The 23638-nt window shown below is 32.9% G+C and overlaps 1 protein-coding gene across 3 annotated transcripts in view; it reads left to right on the top strand.

Annotated features, from left to right (window-relative positions):
* Positions 1-23638, top strand: part of LOC106125580 (elongation of very long chain fatty acids protein 7) — a 30298-nt gene that overhangs the window by 3098 nt on the left and 3562 nt on the right. The window contains exons 2-7 of one of the 3 annotated variants that reach the window (XM_013322845.1): positions 5307-5656; positions 13989-14215; positions 17937-18127; positions 19489-19569; positions 21527-21689; positions 22458-22594. In XM_013322845.1, coding sequence (XP_013178299.1) covers positions 14116-14215; positions 17937-18127; positions 19489-19569; positions 21527-21689; positions 22458-22594 — 672 coding nt within the window. In that variant the 5' untranslated portion in view covers positions 5307-5656; positions 13989-14115. Of the gene's footprint in view, positions 1-5306; positions 5657-8025; positions 8141-13745; positions 13875-13988; positions 14216-17936; positions 18128-19488; positions 19570-21526; positions 21690-22457; positions 22595-23638 lie in introns of those variants that run through there. The other 2 variants (XM_013322846.1, XM_013322844.1) reach the window with 2 other exon arrangements.

The following is a 23638-nucleotide window of genomic DNA, read 5'->3' as shown; positions in this document are numbered from 1 at the left end:
GCACATAGTTTGGAAGAACACATAGGCACAGTTCTACGGATGGAGTCGTGGGCGACCACTAGTAATCAATAAAACTACATCGTTTCATGCTATTCAATAAACTTTTTTAAATACGTCTAGTTTAGTTTTATATGTCCCATATTATAATATATTAAATGTATTTATTATATATATATACTTGTTTAGTAAATGAAATAAAAAGTATTCAAATGCCTTCTTTTCCTAAATATCTCCTTAAAGCAATTACAACCATAACATAGTTGTAATGCGTTGTTTTTTCCACCGCAATCTTCTATAAACTTGTGGTTTTCGCATGATTACAACTCATTGTTTTTGCGATGAACATAATATGTATGACGTTAATTTTAAAAGTAATTTTCTTTTCAAGATTTTCCACATTGCGTTACGTAAATATAATTAGATTGCGACAAAAAATATTTCTTTAAATATGTAATAGTTTTAAGTTGAAAATATCAAGAGGTCCTTTATCATCTGATGATCGTACAAGTAACGCTTTTTGTCTTTTCCATAAATTGCCTCTATCCAGTGCAAGGTCATATCATCTGTCTATCTTGTCGATTCTTTTGGTCTTAGCAATTACTCTTATTTTAATACTAGCTGTCGTCTGCGACTCCGTCTGCGCGAAAGGAAAAGAAATCCTAATCAGTAGTCATCCATCCAAACATTCGCATTTATAATATTAGTAAGATAATGTGCATTTTATAAGATTGACTTCAGAATGTTTAAAAATCTCAAGACTGTTTCTCAACACACAGTCACTAGAACATAATCGGCTATGTCAATATTAGTCCCAAATTTTGTGACCTTGAAAGACATAGAGTGCTGTTCCACTACGCGCCTAGTTGCACGACTCTATCGAGCACGACTACTTCTATGACAGCTGCGACCGCACTAGTGGAACTGGTACTATACTGCAATGGTACGGTAAAAGCAGTAGCTAAAAGCCGTCGTGCGAGTATTCACTAGTGGAAAAAGGGGTTTTATTAGAAGGCAAGCAGTAGACTACTCGTGTAAATGTTGTGTAAGTGCCAGTTTGTTTTTATGATTTGTTTTATAAGTTAGAACACAGAGAGGGTGTGACACAAGGTCATGACACATTAACCGTGATTCTAAATACTACAACATATGATAGTTGCGATTTATAGTTTCACGCTTTACTTTGTTTAAGATATTAAAAATACCATCTACATTGTATTTTTATTTCTTTTTTACTAAAATTATATTCCTCAATTTTTAGTTTTGTTTTTAATTTTTTAATTTATTTAAATTGTATACAGATTTATAAAGTCCTGTTTATTTGTTAACAATTATAGAGTTAATAATTTTCAGAGCTGACGTTTGATGTAAAACAAGTTTTATTTATTTTTATCAACGCGTTTCTAAGTTGGCAACTTGAAGAGTCTACGCGCGGCCGTGACCGGGACTTCCGAAATGTTAAGATTAACTTAAGTGAACCGTGGCGTAACTTATGTTGCGAATCGTTTTAATTAAGTTGTGCCTATTCAAACTCTCTGGTCAATAGAAACAGTAAAAATAATAATTTTGTTTATGGTTGGTTCGTTGTATTTCTAATAATATTCTAAAAAGGTAGCAGGTAGGTATTACTTTTATTAATTTAAATAAGAAAACTTTTTTCATTTGGTTAATACCCTTTTCAGTTTTTTTTTAATTCATGTAAATAAAAATCTTTTTTATCTTTGGTTAAATATGGTATCCTGCGATGCCAAAACCCGTCTAATTAAAAGTTCGTTAGCATCTTCGATTTGGTAACACAAATTTATTAGTTCAACTTAGTATTTTGTTTATTAATCTTTAAAAAATTATTATTATGATGATAACATAATGGCAACCCTAACGATGTTGCAATGTATTCGCGTCTCAGTTGACGAGTTTAAGTGTGCGTGTGGCATTGACCTAATGTTAAACCAGAGATGTCGCAGGTCACCGCCACCAAATTGAAGTGAAATATTAAAACTTAATTCAAATGTTTCGTGAGTTAAAAGAAGTGGCAGCCCTAAAATACTGGTCTTTAACCTAATAATTCATGAAATTATTTTTTTTAAAATGGTTGTCATATTTTTAAATCTTATTTTTATATACGTTACTTGCTGCCGCCTGCGGCTTCGTCCGTGCGGAATTAAAAAGAACTGAATTAGATTCCTACGTGCTTATCTCGATTATGTTCTACATTCATCCATACATACAAACATTCGCATTTATAACATTAGTATGATAAGATTTTAGATACTTTTATTTTTTAACCAACAATGCCGCGTAGATCTGTCTGGCATTATGTCGCGTTATATATTTGCCTTAAGTTAGACTTCTACAAGTCCGTTTTGTGTATGTCTAACATTTAATCAAGTCTATCATTTACAAGTAGTATCGTGTTTTGGTAAAGCAATAGTAAATATCTTGTGTAAGCACTCGCTACTCGCGGCGTGATAAGGCGAGACCAACCTTTCTGGTCGGCGGACCGGTTTAATGAAATTCGTTGCATTTCTCAACAAATCACTCGGAATTTGTTAGTTTACAACCTTATTTTACGATTAACAGTATTTTTTTATCCTTTATATTGTATTTGTTATCAGAATATGATACATTGACGACCAGGGCCATTAAGTGCCTGAACGACACTCTGTCGCACAGTTCTCACGATTCAAATTTTCACTTTTTTTTTTGTCCACGAGTGTAGTACATGAGTACAGAATCTTATGAAAGGGTGGTAAATGAAAACCATACCGTCGTCGGATTACGGCTAAGCCGTCTTAGCTAATCCTTTCCTCGTTGTCACTACTGGTATAAAATATTTTTGTGTTGTACCACTCTATATTTCTTGATGTCAATATAATATTCATTTTATATTTTAACTTTTTTAGTACGAAACAGGAGCTCCATATGGAGGTGTATTCGGCCTTACTCTCGTTCCGTTGGGGCGATTCATGCTGTAGTAGAAAGGCGGCGGTTGCTCCACCGCGCCGGACGCTTGCCTCACACTGTAGATTCTGACTACGCATGGCTATTAGAATTTTCTAGTAATATTACTCATATGGCGAATTTTAATGTGAAACTATTGTCATCTCTGTTTTATTCCAGAAGAATGAAAGGGATAACAATATTGTTGCACTACAGGTATTAAGATAGTGAAGACTATACATCATTGTAATTACAAATCGTGACTTATGACTACCGGAACGTAATCTCACGCGCAAATCTTCATGTAGTTACATTTTTTTTTCAAGTATTTTTTATCTCAGGGATCACATTGTCCTTCTATCCAAGGCGAAACAATAAACGCTTGCACGTGTTTTATTGTTGACTGTTGACTGAGAGTCTTAAAGTTTACGTTCAGGTAAATCTATCGAGTTGCTTGTAGGGTAATGCCACGTACGAAAACTACACGTCATTTTTGTTATAAAAAACTAAGACCCAGCATTGATATTTATTTTTTTATTTAATAATTGTATTTACTATATTATTAATAGTATAGTCAAAGTTTATCATAATGTATTTAAGAGTCATTTTATCAATTACCATGTAAATGCCGCATCAATCACGTCGACTACTTAATGAGCTTAATGTAATAACGCCACAGACTAGCAGTACCATGAGTAAAGCGCAGCACGATAAACCGTATGTCAATTGATTTTGACCTTTGAATTGTTTCTACAACGAATCGAAGTTCGTTCGTAAACAAAGATTAAGAAATATACTCAAAGGTGGTTGCAATATTGATTTCATAATTATTCATCGTGGTAGAGGAACCTTTCACTGCAGCCGGCGTCTGTTCCGATCTGAATGAACTTACGAAAATCTTTCAAAATTCTGATTATACACCTTTATTTACTTTAATTAGCTTATTAATTTTATAAAAGCGAATGTTTGTATGGATGGATGAATGTTAGAAGGTAACTCGAGAACGGCTAGATGTAAAAAACCTGGAAGGACACATAGGCTAATAATTACGTTTTTTTATTTTATTACAAACTATTTTTTTAACTGACACAAGTTTGAAGCTTGTGCTAGAATATAGTTGAAAGTCGTATGGGATATGAACCCACGATCGCAAGACCGGTAGTCCATACTTAACCATTACGCTTATGGAGTTAAGGAATCTTAGTATCCTAGGTTCAGAAAAGTCTGAAATTCTTCAAGGATTGTTGAATATGTCATTACACTTTAATGCCTTTGTTTGGTTTCGTTTAAAAAACTTGATGATATTAGAAGTTTTTTTTTTATTTGCGTTGCTTATAACAGTGAATAATTGTAGGAACGGGGAAATACCTTGCGAGGTCCTCGACTGCTTCTCTTAATGACGGCGAACGAACAATGGAAACGCAGTCATTATAACTAGATTAACGAAAATTGTAGGTTTTGTGACAAGGACGATGACGCATGAATCATCACGGGTTTTAATAGACAGAACACATATATACATGAAAAGCCGGAAGATCTGTACAAAAATTTCCTCCCAAACTAAGCTAAGATGGAAAGGTTTATAAGTGAAATAGCTTCCATCTCTTTTTACAAGATATAATAAAATTTCATATTAATACAATTGAAATGTCCGTATGTAATGTTGCAAAAAAATCATATTTCATAAACGTGATATATTTGCATAGCTGATAACGATAAACCAATTTTAACAGTGGTAGAGCCCGCCCGGTGAAATACCACGACCACACAGAAGACAGGCGTGAAGTGGAAGCAATTCCGCGTGCAGTCTGATGAGTGTGCGTCCCGGAGGCCAAAATTAGTCCTCTTTCCCTTCCCATCCTATTTCTTATAAGGAAAGGATGGGAAGTGGAAGTGGACTTTCCGGATGAGAGGATGCATGGAAAGGGAAAATATTTTCTTTCTGTGCATCCTCTCCTACGTCGATTAAAGGTAGGCAACGCATATGCAATTGCGTATGTCTATGGGTCACTTCGCTATTTCAGCGATTTCAGGTGGCCGCTCGCTCGTTTGCCACCTTGTGATATAAAAAAAATTATAAATTTTTGTCTGTTTGTCCACAACTCCGCGTTTGTTTCGGGCAATCTCCGGATCGGCTGAACCGATTTTGACGGAACTTGGAAAGAATGAAATACTGATGCACGCATAGGTTACTTATTTAATTCTCCGCTGACGAAGTTGAAAATCGCTAGTTTTAATATATTTTTTTAATGAGATGATGCAATAAAATAAGAACTATGCCACAGGAATTGTACGGCAGCAACAACAACACAAAGTACCGGCACCATGTGGCACTTCTTTATTACAAATAATATACCTCATTGTTTCAGAGGAATAATCTACAGAGTGCATCAAAGAGCTACACTATGCTGTTTACCATCCTGATCTATCTGGTGTACTACATGGTGTATACCATTCTCTTGGCGATCGCCGGCCTCTGGTGCTTCGAGGAGTGTGTGCTCACCGAGGAAGAGGAGTACGACTTTGTGACACACCACAGAGCGTTGCCGTACTGAACAACGTGCACTGCTCTATTGTGCCACGATTGCGTCTTCCTTGAGCTGCGAGTCCTGCTTAACTGAGCAACGAGTCCCGCTCAACTGAGGAACGAACTGACCTTATCATTAGGATCCCGGCTACGATGAGCAACGTGCCTTGCTGTACTTAGCTGCCTAATACTGTAAGTTTTGTACGCATACAAGCAATTTTTAGTTTAATATGTTCTAATGTCTCAAATAATTTTCTCAAGTTATTTTACGACTTAAACTATAAGTTTTGTAGAAGTGTAGTATAGAAAAACAATAATTCCACCATTACTCATATCCTTTTGGATTTATTTTTTTGTAATATATTCGTAAATGTATTCGTGCGTAACATTATGATGATTTGAGGAAAGTTATGAAGTTACGTGAAAAATTACAACAGGACGTTAAACAACCTTGATGTTAAACAGAAACTTCTAATAATAACATGCAAGTAGGCAATATATATTTTGTAATCATTTCATATCTTACTAATATTTTAAACTAGCAGTCGCCCGCGAAACCTTCCGCGCGAGACTGAAAAAAAATAATTAGTAACCCATGTGTTCTATATGTATGGCAAATTTCATCGAGATCTGTTGAGCCGTTCTGGAGATATCTTCAGACAAACATCCATCCATCTATAAAAATATTCGCATTTATAATATAGTAAGATGCGAATGTTTGGATGGATGCATAGATGCATAGGAGCGTCGGTGGCTCAGTAGTCAAGCACTTGACTTGCAATCTGCAGGTCCTGGGTTCGAATCCCGCCATGTACCAATGTGTTTTTCGATTTCCGATTTACATATGTACATTTATCCGATGGTCTTACGGTGAAGGAAAACATCGTGATGCAACCTGCACATATCTGAGAAGAAATTCAGACATGTGTGAAATCAACCAACCCGCACTTGGCCAGCGTGATTGACTATGGCCTAATCACCCTTAACTTAGGGTAGGCTCCGAGGCCCTCGGTGGGGACGTATAGTGAGCTGACGATGATGATGATAGATGCATGTTGGTTAGAAGGTATCACCAGAATTACTGGATAGATTTCGCTGAAATTTGACAAAGATATAGAACATAGTCTGAAAGATCACATAGGCTACTAATTAAGTTTTTTAATTACGCACAGACAGAGTAGCAAGCGATAGTTAGTAACTTTGTTACGCCAAAATGAAAAAATAAACCCAGAATCACAAAAATGGAGAACAAAATTTGCATCTACTTGTATTTCAACTTCTTATGGCAAAAAATTAACAGTTAGATTTAAAATACAAAAAAGGATCGAACCCCCCCCCCCCCACCCCTTGGATATATTCCTAATAATTGTTCGAGTGACCATAGGGTCGAGACCGAGTCTTTTTTGTTTGATATGACGTAGATCCTAGTCTACAGTCGTTAATCTTCTTCATTTAGCTTCGTTTTGCGATAAAAAGCATAAAATAATATTTTTCTTTATATGTCTTTGGAAATAACGTTCATCAATGACTTGCGTCAAAAAGTTACGAAACAAAAAACAAAGCGCTTTACCGAATACAGAGTAATACACGAGATTTAATGGACGTTCCTTAATTCTAATTTATATTTGAATTCGTATTATTAATACTATGAAAATATATTTATAATTAAAACGTACCTACACAATTAAGGTGTGTTTACACAACACTTTTTAACAAGGTCTGTGTCACATAACGCCTATTTTCTCTAACGTATACAACATTTACGATTCGTAAAACCTTCAGATGTCATTCTATGAAACATGCCTAAAATTTATATTGAAACATCATGTTATCTCTATTTTTTCAAATAGTATAAAAGGGATGACAATATTTTTCATAATATTGTCTTTACATCGTTAACCCTCAGTAATACGAGTACAATACGGGTTATGTGGTTAACCCAGTTAAAGCGTGCGCTTGAACTACGCGAAAAATGTTCAAGCAAATACACAATATTGAGCAATATGACATCGCGACCGGCACAAGGTTTAAACACTAGTGTAGTTTCATGTAGTGACTACTCAAATACATTGCTTTTTAACCGGCGTTTTAATATATCCACAGTTTTCCCCAAAGCTTTAAAAATATTATTCAAACATTCATATTCATAAGAAATTCAAAAGGCAAAAATTACGGATTTACTTTTATTACGATTCTCGCACATCTTTTTACTTATAGTCTTATCCATATTAGTTTATTCTTGAATCTCTATTAAAAACATACAAATATTAAATAATCCAAAAACATCTTTGCTCGTACTCATTTTTTACGGGAATACTAAGATCATAGGTTTCATAATAGCGAGCCATTCGAGACAGAGACAAAGAGAGAGTAAGAAAGAGAGAGGATACATTTTTGAAAGAATAATCCGTACTTTTGATGCTAGAAATAAAAATGTACATAATTTTATTATCAGAGTAATGTATTTTAATGTTGAAGTCATTACTCTGTGCACGCTTGAGAGGATCAAATTGTTTTTGTTGTCTAAACATATTAAAATTGTTGTCTCGTCGATGCATTCAGTAACGTTAGTGCCTGTATTGTCTTGTAAAGAAACGCTTCAAAAGATTTGTGCGAAAAAATTTACGAAGAAATATGTTTTGAATTAGTGATATATTCGTCCACTTCCTTGAACAGGTAAAAATCATACTGTATTTAAGTGTTTTTTCATAAAGGTATTCTAAAATTTTAGACTTCCTTGTAGATTTATCTTTCTTAGTAACAAAATTTTAAGAATAAGATATAATCATATCTATTTTGTTTATCCTTTCCTAGTACGTCGCAAGTATTTATTTGACATCTTATATCTGAACATCCGTTAGTATTACCTAATTGGGTTTACAAGATAATAAGTACATATTTTTTTCGTGGGGTAACACAATAAATGTATTAAAGTCATTTTCATAGAAACTACATTAATTTTGAATATAAATTTAAACATTATACAATGAAAAACAATTAATTGATGTTTAAATATAATTTAAATGTTCAATTTAATGCAATTTTACAACAAATTAAAATGCTTTAATAGCATTTGCTATTGTCATTTTAAATACAATGTCAAGTTCAAAGATCGCTTAAATTGTATTAGAAAATGAACTTGCAAGAAACAATGGTATTTGTTTTCAAAACAGATTACACTAGGTGTATTTTATATTTGACATGAAACGTTTAAATTACATTATGAAGAATGAATTACCTATTATATTTAAATTAGTTAAACATCTACATAGTTATTAAACCATTCATCCATTTATGTCATAAAAAGTAACAACAGTAACAATCTTGCTTAAATTTGAGACATTAATACTAAAGAAAACTAAATTATCACAGTTCTTCATACGGTTCAGCGCGTTTCAGATCGGTTTATTAATATTTACTCGTGGATATTTAATTTTTTGGTTATTGTTTGTTCTTGGCTCAATCATACTAAATCAAAGTTAATAAATCAAGTATTTTATAAATTTTCTATCGTGCTCATTTGAATCGCAATATCCTGGCGATTGCGTGAACAGTCGCGGAAATTATTTACATCGCTTGCTCAACACCGCCCGTGCCCTTCGAGAATAGTTTCAAATGCATCAGTGAATCATCACTCAACAAAAAACGTAAGGCGTTTCGTCTCCTTCCTGTCCATTAACTATTACTATTATTATTAACTTAACTGCCACGTACTTCTAATTCTAATTAATATTTTTATTGGAAAAAGGAAAAGGAGTAGAATTAGGTCGGGTTACATACACCTCAATTATTTTCTATATGTCAAAATAAAGGAAGCAAAAACGCATTTTTGCTATTTAAATTATTTGTAAGTAATGTAAACTGAAATCTATTTTTTTTAATGTTTTATGTATTTTTTGATAAACCTGCATATTTAGGAAATTATCTATTACAAGAAAACCCACCTATTAGTGTTGTTATTTCGTTTCTTTCTTCTGTAATTTTGATATTAACTTAAGATCGAGATTTTAATTAATAATCATATACTTAAATTACTCGTTTTTATAAGATGTTGTCGTAAGTTATTTGCCCTTGTTTGGTTACGACACAATCCAAAAATTTACAGCGAAAGCAAAATATTTTTTTAGCTCATTTGTAGTATTATTAGCTTAACTCTTAAAATCTAGGCCAATTAAAGTAATATATTTATCCGAAGAGGGAATGTTTAATAAAATTAAACAGAGCATAACATTATTACCAACATCTTTGCTTTATAATGAGTGTAATGTGTACAACATAGTGTGTACTATGAAATATGTAATGAGTACACAGATTGTACTAAAATGTGTAGTGACAGTGACCTAAGCAATTAGGGCTGGGCACACTAGTCGAGGTTGACCGCTTTGAAGATCACAAGGTTGAGTTGTGTAATTTTTACACAATTCATAAATTGTGTAAAACTATATTTCACTACTCACCGCGATTTTGTCCGCGGAGAATAAAATGTGACTTTTCTATGTTAATCCCGTTTTATAATGGCTTATATTAAATTCTATCTTCGTAGTAAGATAAATCTTTGTAATACAACGTTTAAAACAATTGTAATTGTACACACATCCATTAGCGTTTGTTCTACGTATCGTATGTTATCGTAAACAACATCTTTGTTAACATAAAATGTAAGGAAAGAAGACACGCAATTAATAAATAAGAATGATATTGAAATCGCGCTGTAAATTTAATTCAGCGTGATTCTTAAACACGTTCAAGATTAATTTGCTTTGAATATTATAAAGTAAAATACACTATTTAACATGTATAGTAAATCTAAAACATAGAAAAATTTCGTGTTACGATGTATGTTCGCGATAAACTCAGAAAATACTGTAACAATTCTGTAATTTGGTCTAACTGGGGAGATAGGGTAGTTTTTTTATCTCAATTATTGATCTTTTTCCTTTAATTGTATTTATTCATAATTTGGACAATTTTTTTTTCAGAACTTATCCGTTTTCTTTTTTCTCTATAATATTATTATAAGAAAAATGTTTTTATGTTTGTCTCCTACGTGCTTTCAAACCTGAAATGATTTTAAATTGGTTTAATTTTCTCAGAACACAAGAGAAAACGATAAACATATCTGTAAAATAAAAAAAAATTAGTTACCGTTATCGTTTCGATATTGTTTTGAATGTGGGATTGCAGCCGAATCCAAGTGTAATAACGAGATGAAACATGCAGATCCACAAAAGATATATTTTGGCACACCTGCACCACTTACGTAAACATTTAGCTTACGTTCGAGAACTCTATGTGCGACCTTAACCTGGTTAGCAGCAGCACCAGCCACCACCGGCCACGGCTGCGACGTCGGCGGCAGTCGCAGAACGAGTTATGTATTTTTCACAATCTCTTGCGAAAGTTGACCTTCACATCACGCCACTTGAAGCTTTTCTTAGGAAAGCAGACAAATGGAATTTGATGAATAACAAATATTTCTCTTTATAATCAATATAGATAAGAATAGGCTACCAGAACCCGTAATAGTAACACTCGATTAGTGATAACGGTAGTGGAATAGACAAAATGTATAAAAATAAATAGGCAACGTATAGGTATAGCCAGTAACAATGAATTTTAGCCGTATAAATAATCGTGACAAAATACGTGCATAATATCGTGGGTTTCCACTGTCGAGATACTCGTAAAAGACAAACTGTATTACTCCTAAAAATACAGTTCGACAATGTGTGGTATAACACGTGTTTTAATCCTTTGAACGCATTTGATAAGTTTTTATGGTTTTTATTTACCTATAATCTCAGATTTTTCAAAGAGAATGTAAGCGATGACAATCTTAACACGAGTATTTTGGAGTTTAAAACTCACGAGCAGAAGCCGTAAACATAATATTTATGACGAAACAATATAGCATTTCCAGCGTTCAAAAGTCAATTCCTACTCATAAATAATTTAAAAAACGACAAACCAAATATTTTGTCATATAATATTTACATTTCTATTCGCTAAATTTCGTAAGAAAGCCTAAATGATAAATCATTAAATTCCACCTTGATTTTGTTCAAATACCAGAGCCGAAAACTATTCGAATAAATTGCATAGCCGACCCTGAGCAACGCGGTTACGCAAAATAATTCTATGAAAGTTGCGGGTACGCGCTTGATACATGATAATTACTTGTTAAAATATTATAACCAACATCAAGCATTTTTTTAATCTTAAATAGTTACTTTTATAAAAATATTCCAGTATTTTATATACTATATGTTAGGAGCTTCATTGGCTGTAAACAATTTCAACAGTATCGTATGTATCTCTAAAAATAAACTAATAAATAATAAAACAATCTTTAAATCCAACTTGACCGTTATACCGTAGGTTTCTGAGACAAAAATATCCATATTTCGTCAAATATAATGACAGTGATGCTTAAATGTTTTATTAAAGATATTAGTCTTAGAAACCAACGGTTTAAATTGTCAATTAAAGATTTTCTGTATTCGGTTTATTTCAATTATTCTTATAAAACTTTATTAATACGGATTAGTTATTTAATGATTTATATATAAGTTTGCGCAAACTCGAACTCCGCAATATAATGCAAGTTGCATCAGAAAATTGAGCTAATTAATTATTGTTTGTGTAAATCTTTGTGCATTTCATTGCGTTTCGTAATCAATGATAAGTGCATTATTATTGCAGATAATTTTGTATTCGGAAAGATGTTGACATTGTTGTATGACTTCAGATAAATAAAAGTAAAGACAGATCGGCTTTACCTAGTGATCGGAAGAAAATCCGGGACTGGCGCAACACTAGCCTTACAAAAAATATCGACGTTTATGTCCCCTCACTAATCATTTTTGTCACTCGACTTTTTAACGAAAGCGCGCCATTCGCGCAAAAAGATTATAACTAATAATGTCTAAAACTAATTAAAAATCTTAGGTTGTTCTACAAAATATTAAATTATTGTATTTAATATTTTTAGTAACATTTGAATTCCTAAAATGCTGATATCCACATCGCTCAGTGGTCACTAAATAGTTAGAGATTGCTAATTGCCTTTTTTTCCGTTAAAAAAAGTAAAATTCAATACCCAATTTATTTTTTTAACTTACGCCCGTAGTAATTCTAAAATTCTATTACAACTTTTTCTTTCAATTAAGCACAAACGCTTGGCAATAAGCTCTTGACATTGAGCAAAGGGGAACATTGTACAAGTTCACTGAAACTGTGCCAGTGAAAGTTACTGCTAGCGCCATCTCTGAGCTATTATGTGTACTAAGAAATACTTCGACATGATGAGAGATCTTTGTTATGCATTCAGATAGTTACAAAGAATTTTTTTAATATTAATTTATTTCCATAACGCTGTAATTTCATTAATTAAATAATGGTTTAAAAATTAATAACTTAAACAATAAAACGCAATCCCTATAAACTATTTTCTTAGTAGTTGATATACCACAGTTAAATTTGCCATTATGTATATTATTATTACTTGACAATTAGGCTCTCAAGTCATAATAATTTCCAACATAATTACAATCAACATATAATTTTATACTTCTATGATATACAACATAAATATTACACGGATCATTTTACGAGTTATGTTGTACATTACCATTCATATGTGCGCATATTTCACGCGCAGAATTTTCAAACATTATATTTCTAAACGCACATAATTAACAGCTATAACGTAACGTTAACCGTTACAAAAGTTAAATGATATATAAAATATTTATGTATGAAATTTGGAAATCAATCGAAGGTCGTGGACGGGGATAAAATTTCTTACTAAATGGCAAACTGGTTCTTCACTAATAAATATAATTAAAAATGTTTCTCCAAATTATTATCTTAAAAATTACAAGTAAGAATATATTCATTTATTTTAAAAACTTTACTTTGAACAAAAAAAAGAAGTTAAAATTTATGTAACATAAGCTAGATTTTAAAACTTATCGCCAAAGTAGCTAGTAATAATATTATATAAAGTTGAAATATCATTTTAGACCGTTATCAATGTATCGTTTATAAAACAGTAGATAATTTCTAATTAATAAAAATATAATCTTATCAAAAGAAACCTTAAAACGACGCTGGAGGGAAACTGTTTGTCGGAGGTTGTTTAGGAAACGTCAACGGTGTGAGTTCGTGTTAAAACGCAATTTGTAATGTCGCAATGTTTGACGTATACGTCTTTTTGTAAGTGGGGGAGTATCGCCGCCATTGGCAACTCTACGCGGGAGATTCAATTCCGTTTCGGAGAGCGACTCGCGCGCACTTTCACGCAAAGGTCAAGTTTTCCCTTTCGTTCGTTGCAAAGAGATGTGCCTTTGATTGTGTCAGCAAAAAATATTTATCGTAAAATGACGTTACGCATGGGAACTGATTACCGGTAAAAAATATTTTCCAATAAAATTAAATTTGCTATTAAAAAAATTGTGATTATTTATATTTTAGTAAAACTGTTATCCTTTAATTTATAATGTGTATTACTTTTTCTTTTAAGGTGACGACTTGCAGCCAGCAAATTGTGGCCGTGTTTTGGCAGACAGTGATTGGATTTAAGTGGCGTGTGAGTGTCCAGTGATTTTAAAACAATAAAAGTGAAAAGTGGTACAAAATAAACTATCAAAATGACGGGTTTCGTGAAAATCGCCATCGACGATTACTATTCGGACAACAATTGGACAACCATCATAAACAAGTACTGGATGCTGGCAGAGCGAGTGTCAGGTACATACATAAATGTTTCATATCCTTTAACCGTGGATTTCCACTGCCGAAACAAATGAACAAAAATATATTATCTCTGTTACTTTTAGATATTATGAGAATTTGTTTTTGTACACATAAATCCAATTATGGAGGTTTTAATAAAAATTATATAATAAGTTCCAAATATAATCATTACAAAATTGAGTCACATCTACAAAGCTTTTACATTATTTGAAATAAAGTTTAATGAATTTGAATATAACACATATTAAAGTGGTTAATCGTTCTTAAATATTTCACTAGGTGGCGCATTTCTTAATTTTTATAACACTGACGGCTTCATAGAATCATGACGAATTATGAATTTATTTGAACACATAATTTAATGTGTTACTTAAAAAATAGGTTTTAAGATTTAATTGAAGACGTAAATATAAATCCATCTAAGTTTTAAAAACACTCAAAAAAATTAGTCGTAACCTCCACGATTAGTTTAATTTAAACATACGGCAAATTTAAACGAAGCATTTTACACTTTGTCATGGCAAAAGTAAAGATTGATTGCTCGCATCTTTCATTCCAATAACACGTCCGTCAGTCTAAGAAAAAACGTGAATGTATATTTATTCGGATAGTTTGATTTATTATCGCAACATTTACTAACACCATACTTTTACTTTGCAATACATCCAACATAACCCCTAACGCCTGCTCCATTAAACTAGCCCGCGTGACTAATAACGTGTAAAAAGTCTTTTAATCCGTGCTAAGTTTTCATAAAAATATCTTATACGTACTTTTAAAGAATTATGTCGATTTAAATAGTAGGTCATTGACCTCATAAAGTAACTATAAAAGCAAACCGAGGTTCCTGTCTCATTTACTGTCTTTATTTACATGTCTCACGTCGAGTCTTTAATTAGTCCCAAACCTTTAATGTAAAATAAGATAACAATATGTTTCAAACGGAGATGTTAATCTCTGAAACCCACTATAAATTTACGTAAAGCCGAGATCACTTAACGACTGTGGGCAATAAGAGTTAAACTTTATTTCTCAGGTACTTTTAATCGATATCAAAAAGTTCTCATTTCGTCTGTATCTTTATAATTTATTGCACAATGTTTTTGGACTCGTAAAAAGCTGAAATCATATATCAAGTCATTAGCAATATTGGTATCAAAAAAGGTTTCATTACTTCGAACGATTTTATACTAAAACTTACCAATACTTTTTAAACAAGTACCAATAGGTATAATTATATAGGACAACTGAACAGCACTTATCATTAAGTTCTGTCGTGTCGACTGTCAGTTCCCACGTCATTGATTATAGGTATTTGCATATTTTTTGCAGACAAATTCGATGGCTGTTGAATAATAAACAATAATAATTAAAACTTATTTATGTTTTTATAAATTATAGAAACAATTGAACTTGTTAGCTTTGTTTGTTTAATAATTAGTTTAATTAAGAGACTATAATATCAGTATCATTATTTTTTAAATCCTTTTAGATACCAAACACGGTAGTGATAATAAAAACATTACATAAATCATCATCAGCTCACTATACGTCCCCACCGAGGGGCTCGGAGCCTACCCTAAGTTACGGGTGACTAGGCCATAGTCAACCAAGTGCGGGTTGGTTGACTTCACACATATCTGTGAATTTCTTCTCTGATATGTGCCGGTTGCATCATGATGTTTTCCTTCACCGTAAGAACGTCGGATAAATGTACATAATTCGGAAATCGAAAAACACATTGCTACATGGCGGGACCGAACCCAGGACCTGCAGATCGCAAGTCAAGTGCTTGACCACTGAGTCACCGACGCAATCAGAATAAACAAACTAACTTCTTCCTAATATTATAAGTGCGAAAGTTTGAATGTGTTTGAAGTTTTCGAATAGAGTTAAATTTCAGGTTGTTATTTTGCTTTTAGGCGGCAAAAGTCGCGCGTTACAGCTACTATATTGAAATAAATTTCGTCTGTAGTCTGATATTATCCTTAATTATTACATCTTTTCTGGGGATTTTGTTCAAACAGAAATATTTCATTGCGTTGCTTCGTCATAGTTTAATGTTTAACAAGTTTATGAAACAATTAAAAACTGAATTTTATTTTTTTAATACCGTTATTAGTTAAAAGAACAAAATCTTCGGAAAACTCTGAAAAAAAAATGAATAAATTTTATTGGTTACATATTAAAGGAAAAGACTGAAAAGTTTGAGGTCTCTATGACTTTATGTCTTTATTAAGATTCCTATAAAAAAGCATTGTACAATAACCTTAATATAATTCCACTATTAATTTAAGATTAATTAATATATTACGTTTTTGTTCAAGAAACATTCTTTAAGATTTTGGACAAAGCATGTAAGAAAAGAAAGAAAAACAAAGAAAGATTTAACCAAAAACAATGATAACAACTAATAATATTCCTAGTTTATTCTAAAAACCATCCATTTTAATGTCTTTATTAAAGTTTTTACTTTTGTCATTGTTAGGACCATACCATGTAAGTCCATATACGTACATTTAGGTGAAATATTTCAAAAGTATATTGATATATAGAGCGCCGGTGGCTCCAGGGTTTCAACCCTTGACTTGCAATCTGCAGGTCCGGGGTTCGAATCCCGCCATGTACCAATGTGTTTTTCGATTTCCGATTTACATATGTACATTTATCCGACGTTCTTACGGTGAAGGAAAACATCGTGATGCAACCTGCACATATCTGAGAAGAAATTCAAAGATATGTGTGAAGTCAACCAACCCGCACTTGGCCAGCGTGGTTGACTATGGCCTAAACACCCTTAACTTAGGGTAGGCTCCGAGCCCCTCGCTGGGGACATGTAGTGAGCTGATGATGATGATGATATTGATCTATGACTAATTTTCTTTCTCGATAGAACTTATTAATAACTTTAAAGTTAAATTTCAAGTTAACAAAAATTCCTTATAGTGATGGTTACTTGGAGAAAGCTTCAACAATGGCGTAAGAAATTACGATGTATTAAAAGTAACCCATTTGTGTACTGGAGTGATTAAATACACTTATATAATTACAATTACTAACTATAAATTATCGCGCAAATATCCAGTACATTAACTATTAAGTACCACAAATTTCTACTCTATGGCGCCTAGAGACGTGAAACTACAGACATTCATATAAATATTTCCAAATTGTTCAACAGTTGAAGGAAACTCCGATGAATAATATTGAGTTACTATTGGTTTGTTTGTTTTGTAGATTTAACGAACAGAGAATATTTGACGTAACAATACGAATAACATTGCTCCCAAGTAAAATAAAAAGGCATAATTCCAAACATGTTTGGTTAGGTTATTAGTCAAGATATAAATTAATTCAAAGTACTCATATGTTGTTTAATATAAGTGAATTCTTTACTGAAAATTTAAGAACATAAAATTTTTCATTATTCCAGTTTATTATAATATAAAAATCTAAAAATTTCTTAATTAGTTCTGAAATAATAAGCTAAACACATCAATAGAATTAGTAAGTGTAACTCAAAAATACCACTCAGATAGAAAATGGGATCATAAATCAAGCTTAGCTTTTAAATAAAAAAGAACCATCAAAATCTGTACACTAGGAACGATTTTCGGAGATAAAAGACCTAAAGAAACATACGGACTTATTCAGTACCATCATCTTCTTTAATTCAATCAAAAAAAGTTTGTTAATTGTTTAACGTTTATTACAGATCCCAGAGTACAAGGATGGTTCCTATTCGACACTCCGCTGCCGACACTGGCCATGGTGATCGCCTACCTCGCCTTTGTGATGGTGGCCGGTCCACTCTGGATGGCCAACAAGAAGCCCTTCAGGATACAGAACGTTCTAGTAGCTTACAATGCTGGACAAGTTTTATTGTCACTCTACATGTTTTATGAGGTCAGTATTATTTGACTAATAGCGAACCGTGGGGTTGGTTTTAATCAAGTGAAACGTCAAACGTTGTAATAATGACAAAAAATGTCAATTCGCAAGTTTAAACATTTTTTTTGTATTTAATAATAAATAGTACTTGACCAAGATCCCATCTGATGTTAAGTGATGATGTAGTCGAAAGGTGCTACGATCTAGCTAAATGCCTATTCACTCTACTCTTGAAGGACCTCACGTAATACTCGTACTTGGACGGAAAAACCCATGATATAAAAGACGAAAATTATTTCTATTTTACTTTCTCTGAATTTTACATAATTTAACTGATTTATCCAGTGGTTTGGTACGCGTAGGTATAAACGTACGGACATTATTTGCTATTTATATCGACAAAAACTTTCTTATTTTATAATTTTATAATATAATAAAAAAAAACGAAAAGTAATTGAAAAGTATGTATAGGTATTTGCAAGACAAAACAACTAAAGTTTATTTGCCTATAACCAAATAAATATCAGGTGATTCGTAGCAAGTCTTACCTTTTTTCCACATCAAAAAGGCCTTTAAAACTTCCACTGAAAGTTAATAAATTTGACCACCGATACTTAGTGTATTGAGTTCAAAGGAAAATAGTGTGAAAGACGGCCGCTTCGCACTGCGTCGAGTCACTTTGTTGCGAAAACTTGCAGTCATTCGAGCGGACACGTCCTTCACGCTTCGAGAGTACCCTATTATTGTGCAGATTACCTAATAATGTTTCATCTTAATTCTAGAACACTTCCTTATATTATGCAAATAAATATATCTTGAACTATGACATTACTAGTGGTCGCCGGCGACTCCGTCCGCGCGGAATTAAAAAAAAAACATAAGTAGCCCATGTATTCTTCCAGACTATGATCTACATCTATTCCGAATTTTATCGATATCCGTTCAGACGTTCTGGAGATGCCTTAAAACAAACATCCATCCATCTATCTAAACATTCGCATTTCTAATATAAGTAAGATGTAAGATTTAGAATTGTTACTTTAATTATTTTAATACTGGTATTGGAACTTTGACAAGCTCGCTAACAATCAAAATAATTATTACAACCAAACAAAACAAAAATTGCATCATTTGTTCTCATACATGTTTTATCTTATCTTGAATCATACGGTTAAGAAATTGCTTTTTCTTAAGTCATTGAATAGTGTTACGAGCAATTAAATCCAAGGAGTAATAGCTAAGTATTTGCACACGTATAACTTTCACTTCTTACTCAAAGCAATCTACTAAATTAAATCTTATAATTGACAGTAAAAGAACTTTTACCTGTCTAAATAAAAATTAAAGTCCAAACAGTAATAAATAATATTTTTCAGCACTTAGCGTCCGGCTGGTGGGGTGACTACAGTCTCGCATGCCAACCTGTAGACTACAGCGAGAGTGATAAAGCCAGACGGGTAAGTGCAAACCCTACACCTACTCACATTTTATGTCTTCAACTTATCCTAGATAACACTGAACAACCGTCAGCGTGGTTGATTACGGCCACAACGAACCCGATAGGATCCAGCGCCTAGTATGTGACCTAATCCATTTTAATTTAATTCTTCGTGGAGAGAATCGAGAAAATCAGTAAAGTCCCGAAACGCCACTGCCTCTATAAACACAAGGTACTAACAAAAAAAAGGAATTGTAATAACATAAGGGATATATTTTGCTTTAAAATAACCGTAACACTAATTTTACGCAGCATTACCTATTTGAGAAGCTAAATACGTTATCTGTACATCTGTATATTAACGTTTTTAATATCTTAACTTTTGTTCGTAATTGAAATAAAAAGATTTATTGCGTCTATTGATTTCAAGCTTTTTCTATGTAAATCTTATCTGTATATTACGTTCTTTCACTTACACTTCAGTTATTTACTTTCTCGCTTTTCTCTTGATGATTATTTTGAAGTACGTCACTGAACCGACCCATAAGTACATTCTAAACGTCTTCAAGAAACCTGAGTCTGTGCGATGTAAGTGTTGCTATTCATCTCTTATAGAAAGTAAAAAAGATTAGACGAATCTTTCCGAAGCAAACATAGATTTAAAAAATATGTCTCACTTTAAAATTGAATAAGTCTAGCAATAGTTATAATTTCGCAAAAGATATAAATGAAATATTGTTGCATGTGATTTGCAAAGATGTTCCTAAAACCAAATCAATATGCTACGATTTGTTTTTATTTTAATAGAATCTATCTATAATTCGTTGCATTAAATTATAAATCTATTTATATATTACATATTAATTTGACATTTAAATTTCAAATTAAGTTTATATAGAATGGTGACAAATAATATTGTTGCCGTCTCTATTTATTCCTAGCTCTGTGTGTCGGTCAAGATCAGTCAATGGTACGCGTCTCACACCATAGAGTTGCACTTTCGAAATGTTGTTTGTTCCGAACGCGGATGAAAGAGAAATGACCCGCGCAATGCAAGGCGCGGCACACAAAATTATACATCGCACTTTTTCCTTAAATATTCACAAGTGTTCATTTACTATCGTCATTATAAAAGAAAGTTGTTATAAGTTTCTAAGTTAAATTCGCAAGTAGCAACTTGCGAAATAATTTAGTGCCATCCTTTCTTTGTTTCGTACTATTTTTGCATGACAGACAAACTCATAGAGTGTAACAAAAAAATTTAAAGGTTATTCGTAATTCAGCTTTGGAAAAAATTTAGCAAATGTCAAGTCACATAGGTTGACCGCAACCTTAAAAATCCATCTCCAGCAATGAACTTGTGTTCAATAAAGAGCGCGTAACGCGGGGAAAGCGGCTCGGTCATTCTGCGGTGCAGTAACAGCGGTTACGTCACTCACCAGCCAACAAAAACCGCCACCGGCCCACCATTGAAAGTGAAACTCATTAACACGGAGATCCAATTTAATTGGTCAATATTCTATTGGAATTGAAAATAAATCGCCTACATTTTGACGCATTTATTAGTGCAAGAAGTATAAGTGGTCGTCAAGTCATTCTTATGCTGATCGATTGTCCCTCTTCCACAACTCCTGATGGCGTTCGTCTGCTGTTTTATAAAATGGTTCTATAAATTCCACTAGCACGACCACGATTGTCATAGAAATAGCAGTCACGCACGACTTCAAAATCCAAAAGCTTAGGATCTTAACTTTGGGCCTAGCACAAATATTTGTGAAAATCGCCACCGTAATATCAGCGACAAAATTTGTATTAAAATGTACAGCGCCCTCTATCTGGTGTATAGCACACCAAAATCTCATACTAATTTTGACAAAATTGACGATGACGATAGGCGATTGTCACAAATATTTGTGCTAGGCTCATTAATTAATTTTCGAGTGTTGATAAAATTAATTTCTTTCATTTACTTACAGATGCTCCATCTCTGCTGGGTGTACTACTTCTCCAAGTTATCGGAGTTCGCAGACACGATATTCTTTGTGTTGAGAAAGAAGAAGAGTCAGATCACGTGGCTGCATCTCTACCACCACGCACTTACTCCTTTCGAAGCTTGGTTACTTGTTAAATTCATTGCTGGTAAGATTCTAACTTCATTTTTACATTAAAACCGATTAATATTAGGGTAGGAAATACAAGAACCCTAGATTAAAATTTTCTTTTGGTATTATTATCAGAGACAAACTAATATTTAAACCTAAATTATTACAGAATTCTTGTTTTCAACGTAACTTACAAAAAAATGTGTCAATTTCAAATAATATCATCATGATCTTTTTTCATAAAATTTTATTTATATTCGCATCTGTTCGAATCTTTTTCCTTGTATAACATTTTTTGTCATTTTACTGACGACCTTTAGCACTTTGCATTAAAATTTCCCTTTTCTTAAAAAAAGGTGAAAGTTAATTCACTCAATTAGGAACCTTAACAACTTACAACTAAATTAATCAAGCAATTGATTTACAAAAGTAATTTCAACACCACGCACATATTATATAATGGCTTTATTAATTTGATGTGCAAATATAAATCTAAAATCTCTGCTTACCCTATTCACGTGGTATCTAACAAAAGCATCAAATGCCTCAAACCTTTAAATAATTTAAAAACTTTTACTTGAAAAGGCCAAAAAATATTTTACCACGTGACTACCGAGAGCCTAACACGAATATTTGCGATAGGCAACCTTTATGACGTCATCGAAAAATATCTAAAAATTATGAGATGTGTTGGTGTATTTTACGCCCGGTACGATATACAAATAATACAAATTTTGTCGATGACGTTAAGAAAACTTTTTTAGGTTAGTGCAAGATGTTATTTATACAAATTTATGTTGTGCAGGTGGTCACGGAACATTCTCGAACGTGGTGAACAACTTGGTGCACGTGATCATGTACAGCTACTACATGATGGCGGCCATGGGCCCGCAGTACCACAAGTATCTCTGGTGGAAGAAGCATCTCACCACGCTGCAACTCGTAAGTACTCTAAATACGCTAACGGTGTTGTTCCCCTGATTTACTACTAACATTGCTGAAAAGAATACGAATGGAATGAGACCTCAGTTTTCATAATAGGTCAAACCCTTTAGGCTATAAGAGGTGAATCGAAACGGTCATACTCAGAATGAAAAACGTAACTTTAAAACTGAAAAAAGTGCTAACATCTAGGCGATACGTATGCTTGTTGTCTGCATATTACAAGAGAACCTTTTTACTAAAACATTCCGAAAGTATAGTTTACATTTAGGACAGCATACTTAGTTCCAATTAGTGTATTTTAGTGTTAACTATGAGCACTTTATGAAGGCTTAAGTCTCGCAAACTCGTAAGGATCGTGGCCGCACCTAGCTGACGGTGACTAGACCTGCGCTTGCGCAAACTTCTCGTATACCCGGCCAACGTATACTTATTTCCTTTCAATAAGTAAAACTGACATACTGAATACACACAAATTAATAAAACAAAAATCAATAAACAATATCACTCAAATTAGCCAACACTCAAAGTGTTATTTGCAGGTTTTGTATGAATTATTATGATTTATAACAAACACATACTACAATTATACTTATAAATATATAGAAATATACAAAATTCTTATAGAAATCAACATCAAGGTTCTCCATAGAGAACAATTTCCGTTACGATTATTTTTAAATTTATTCATATATAAAATATCAAAACACATACAATTATTGTAACATAAATCCCACAATTACACAACCCATATAATTCACTTGAAACATGTTACAAAACGAATGACATTGAAGGTACAAAAAGAGAGAATAAAACGCTAAGAACCGGAGCGGCAACCGCTGCAGCCAGCGTTACACTCCATGTTACACTCGATGTTACAACACGGCGCGGCGCCGGAACGCAGTATCCTTTCGCTGCAATCCCACCGCCGTGCATTCCGCTAACGTTCGGAAACGGACGAAAACCTGTTCATATTACCCGTAACTAAATACAGAAAGGACATGATGATTTTTATTTATTTCAATTCCCGGAACACTTTTCTTA

This window comes from Papilio xuthus, unplaced genomic scaffold (genome assembly GCF_000836235.2).
Source record: "Papilio xuthus unplaced genomic scaffold, Pxut_1.1 DF825928.1, whole genome shotgun sequence".
In the NCBI taxonomy this organism is placed as follows: Eukaryota; Metazoa; Arthropoda; class Insecta; order Lepidoptera; family Papilionidae; genus Papilio; species Papilio xuthus.
This window is presented reverse-complemented; position numbering and strand designations above follow the sequence as displayed.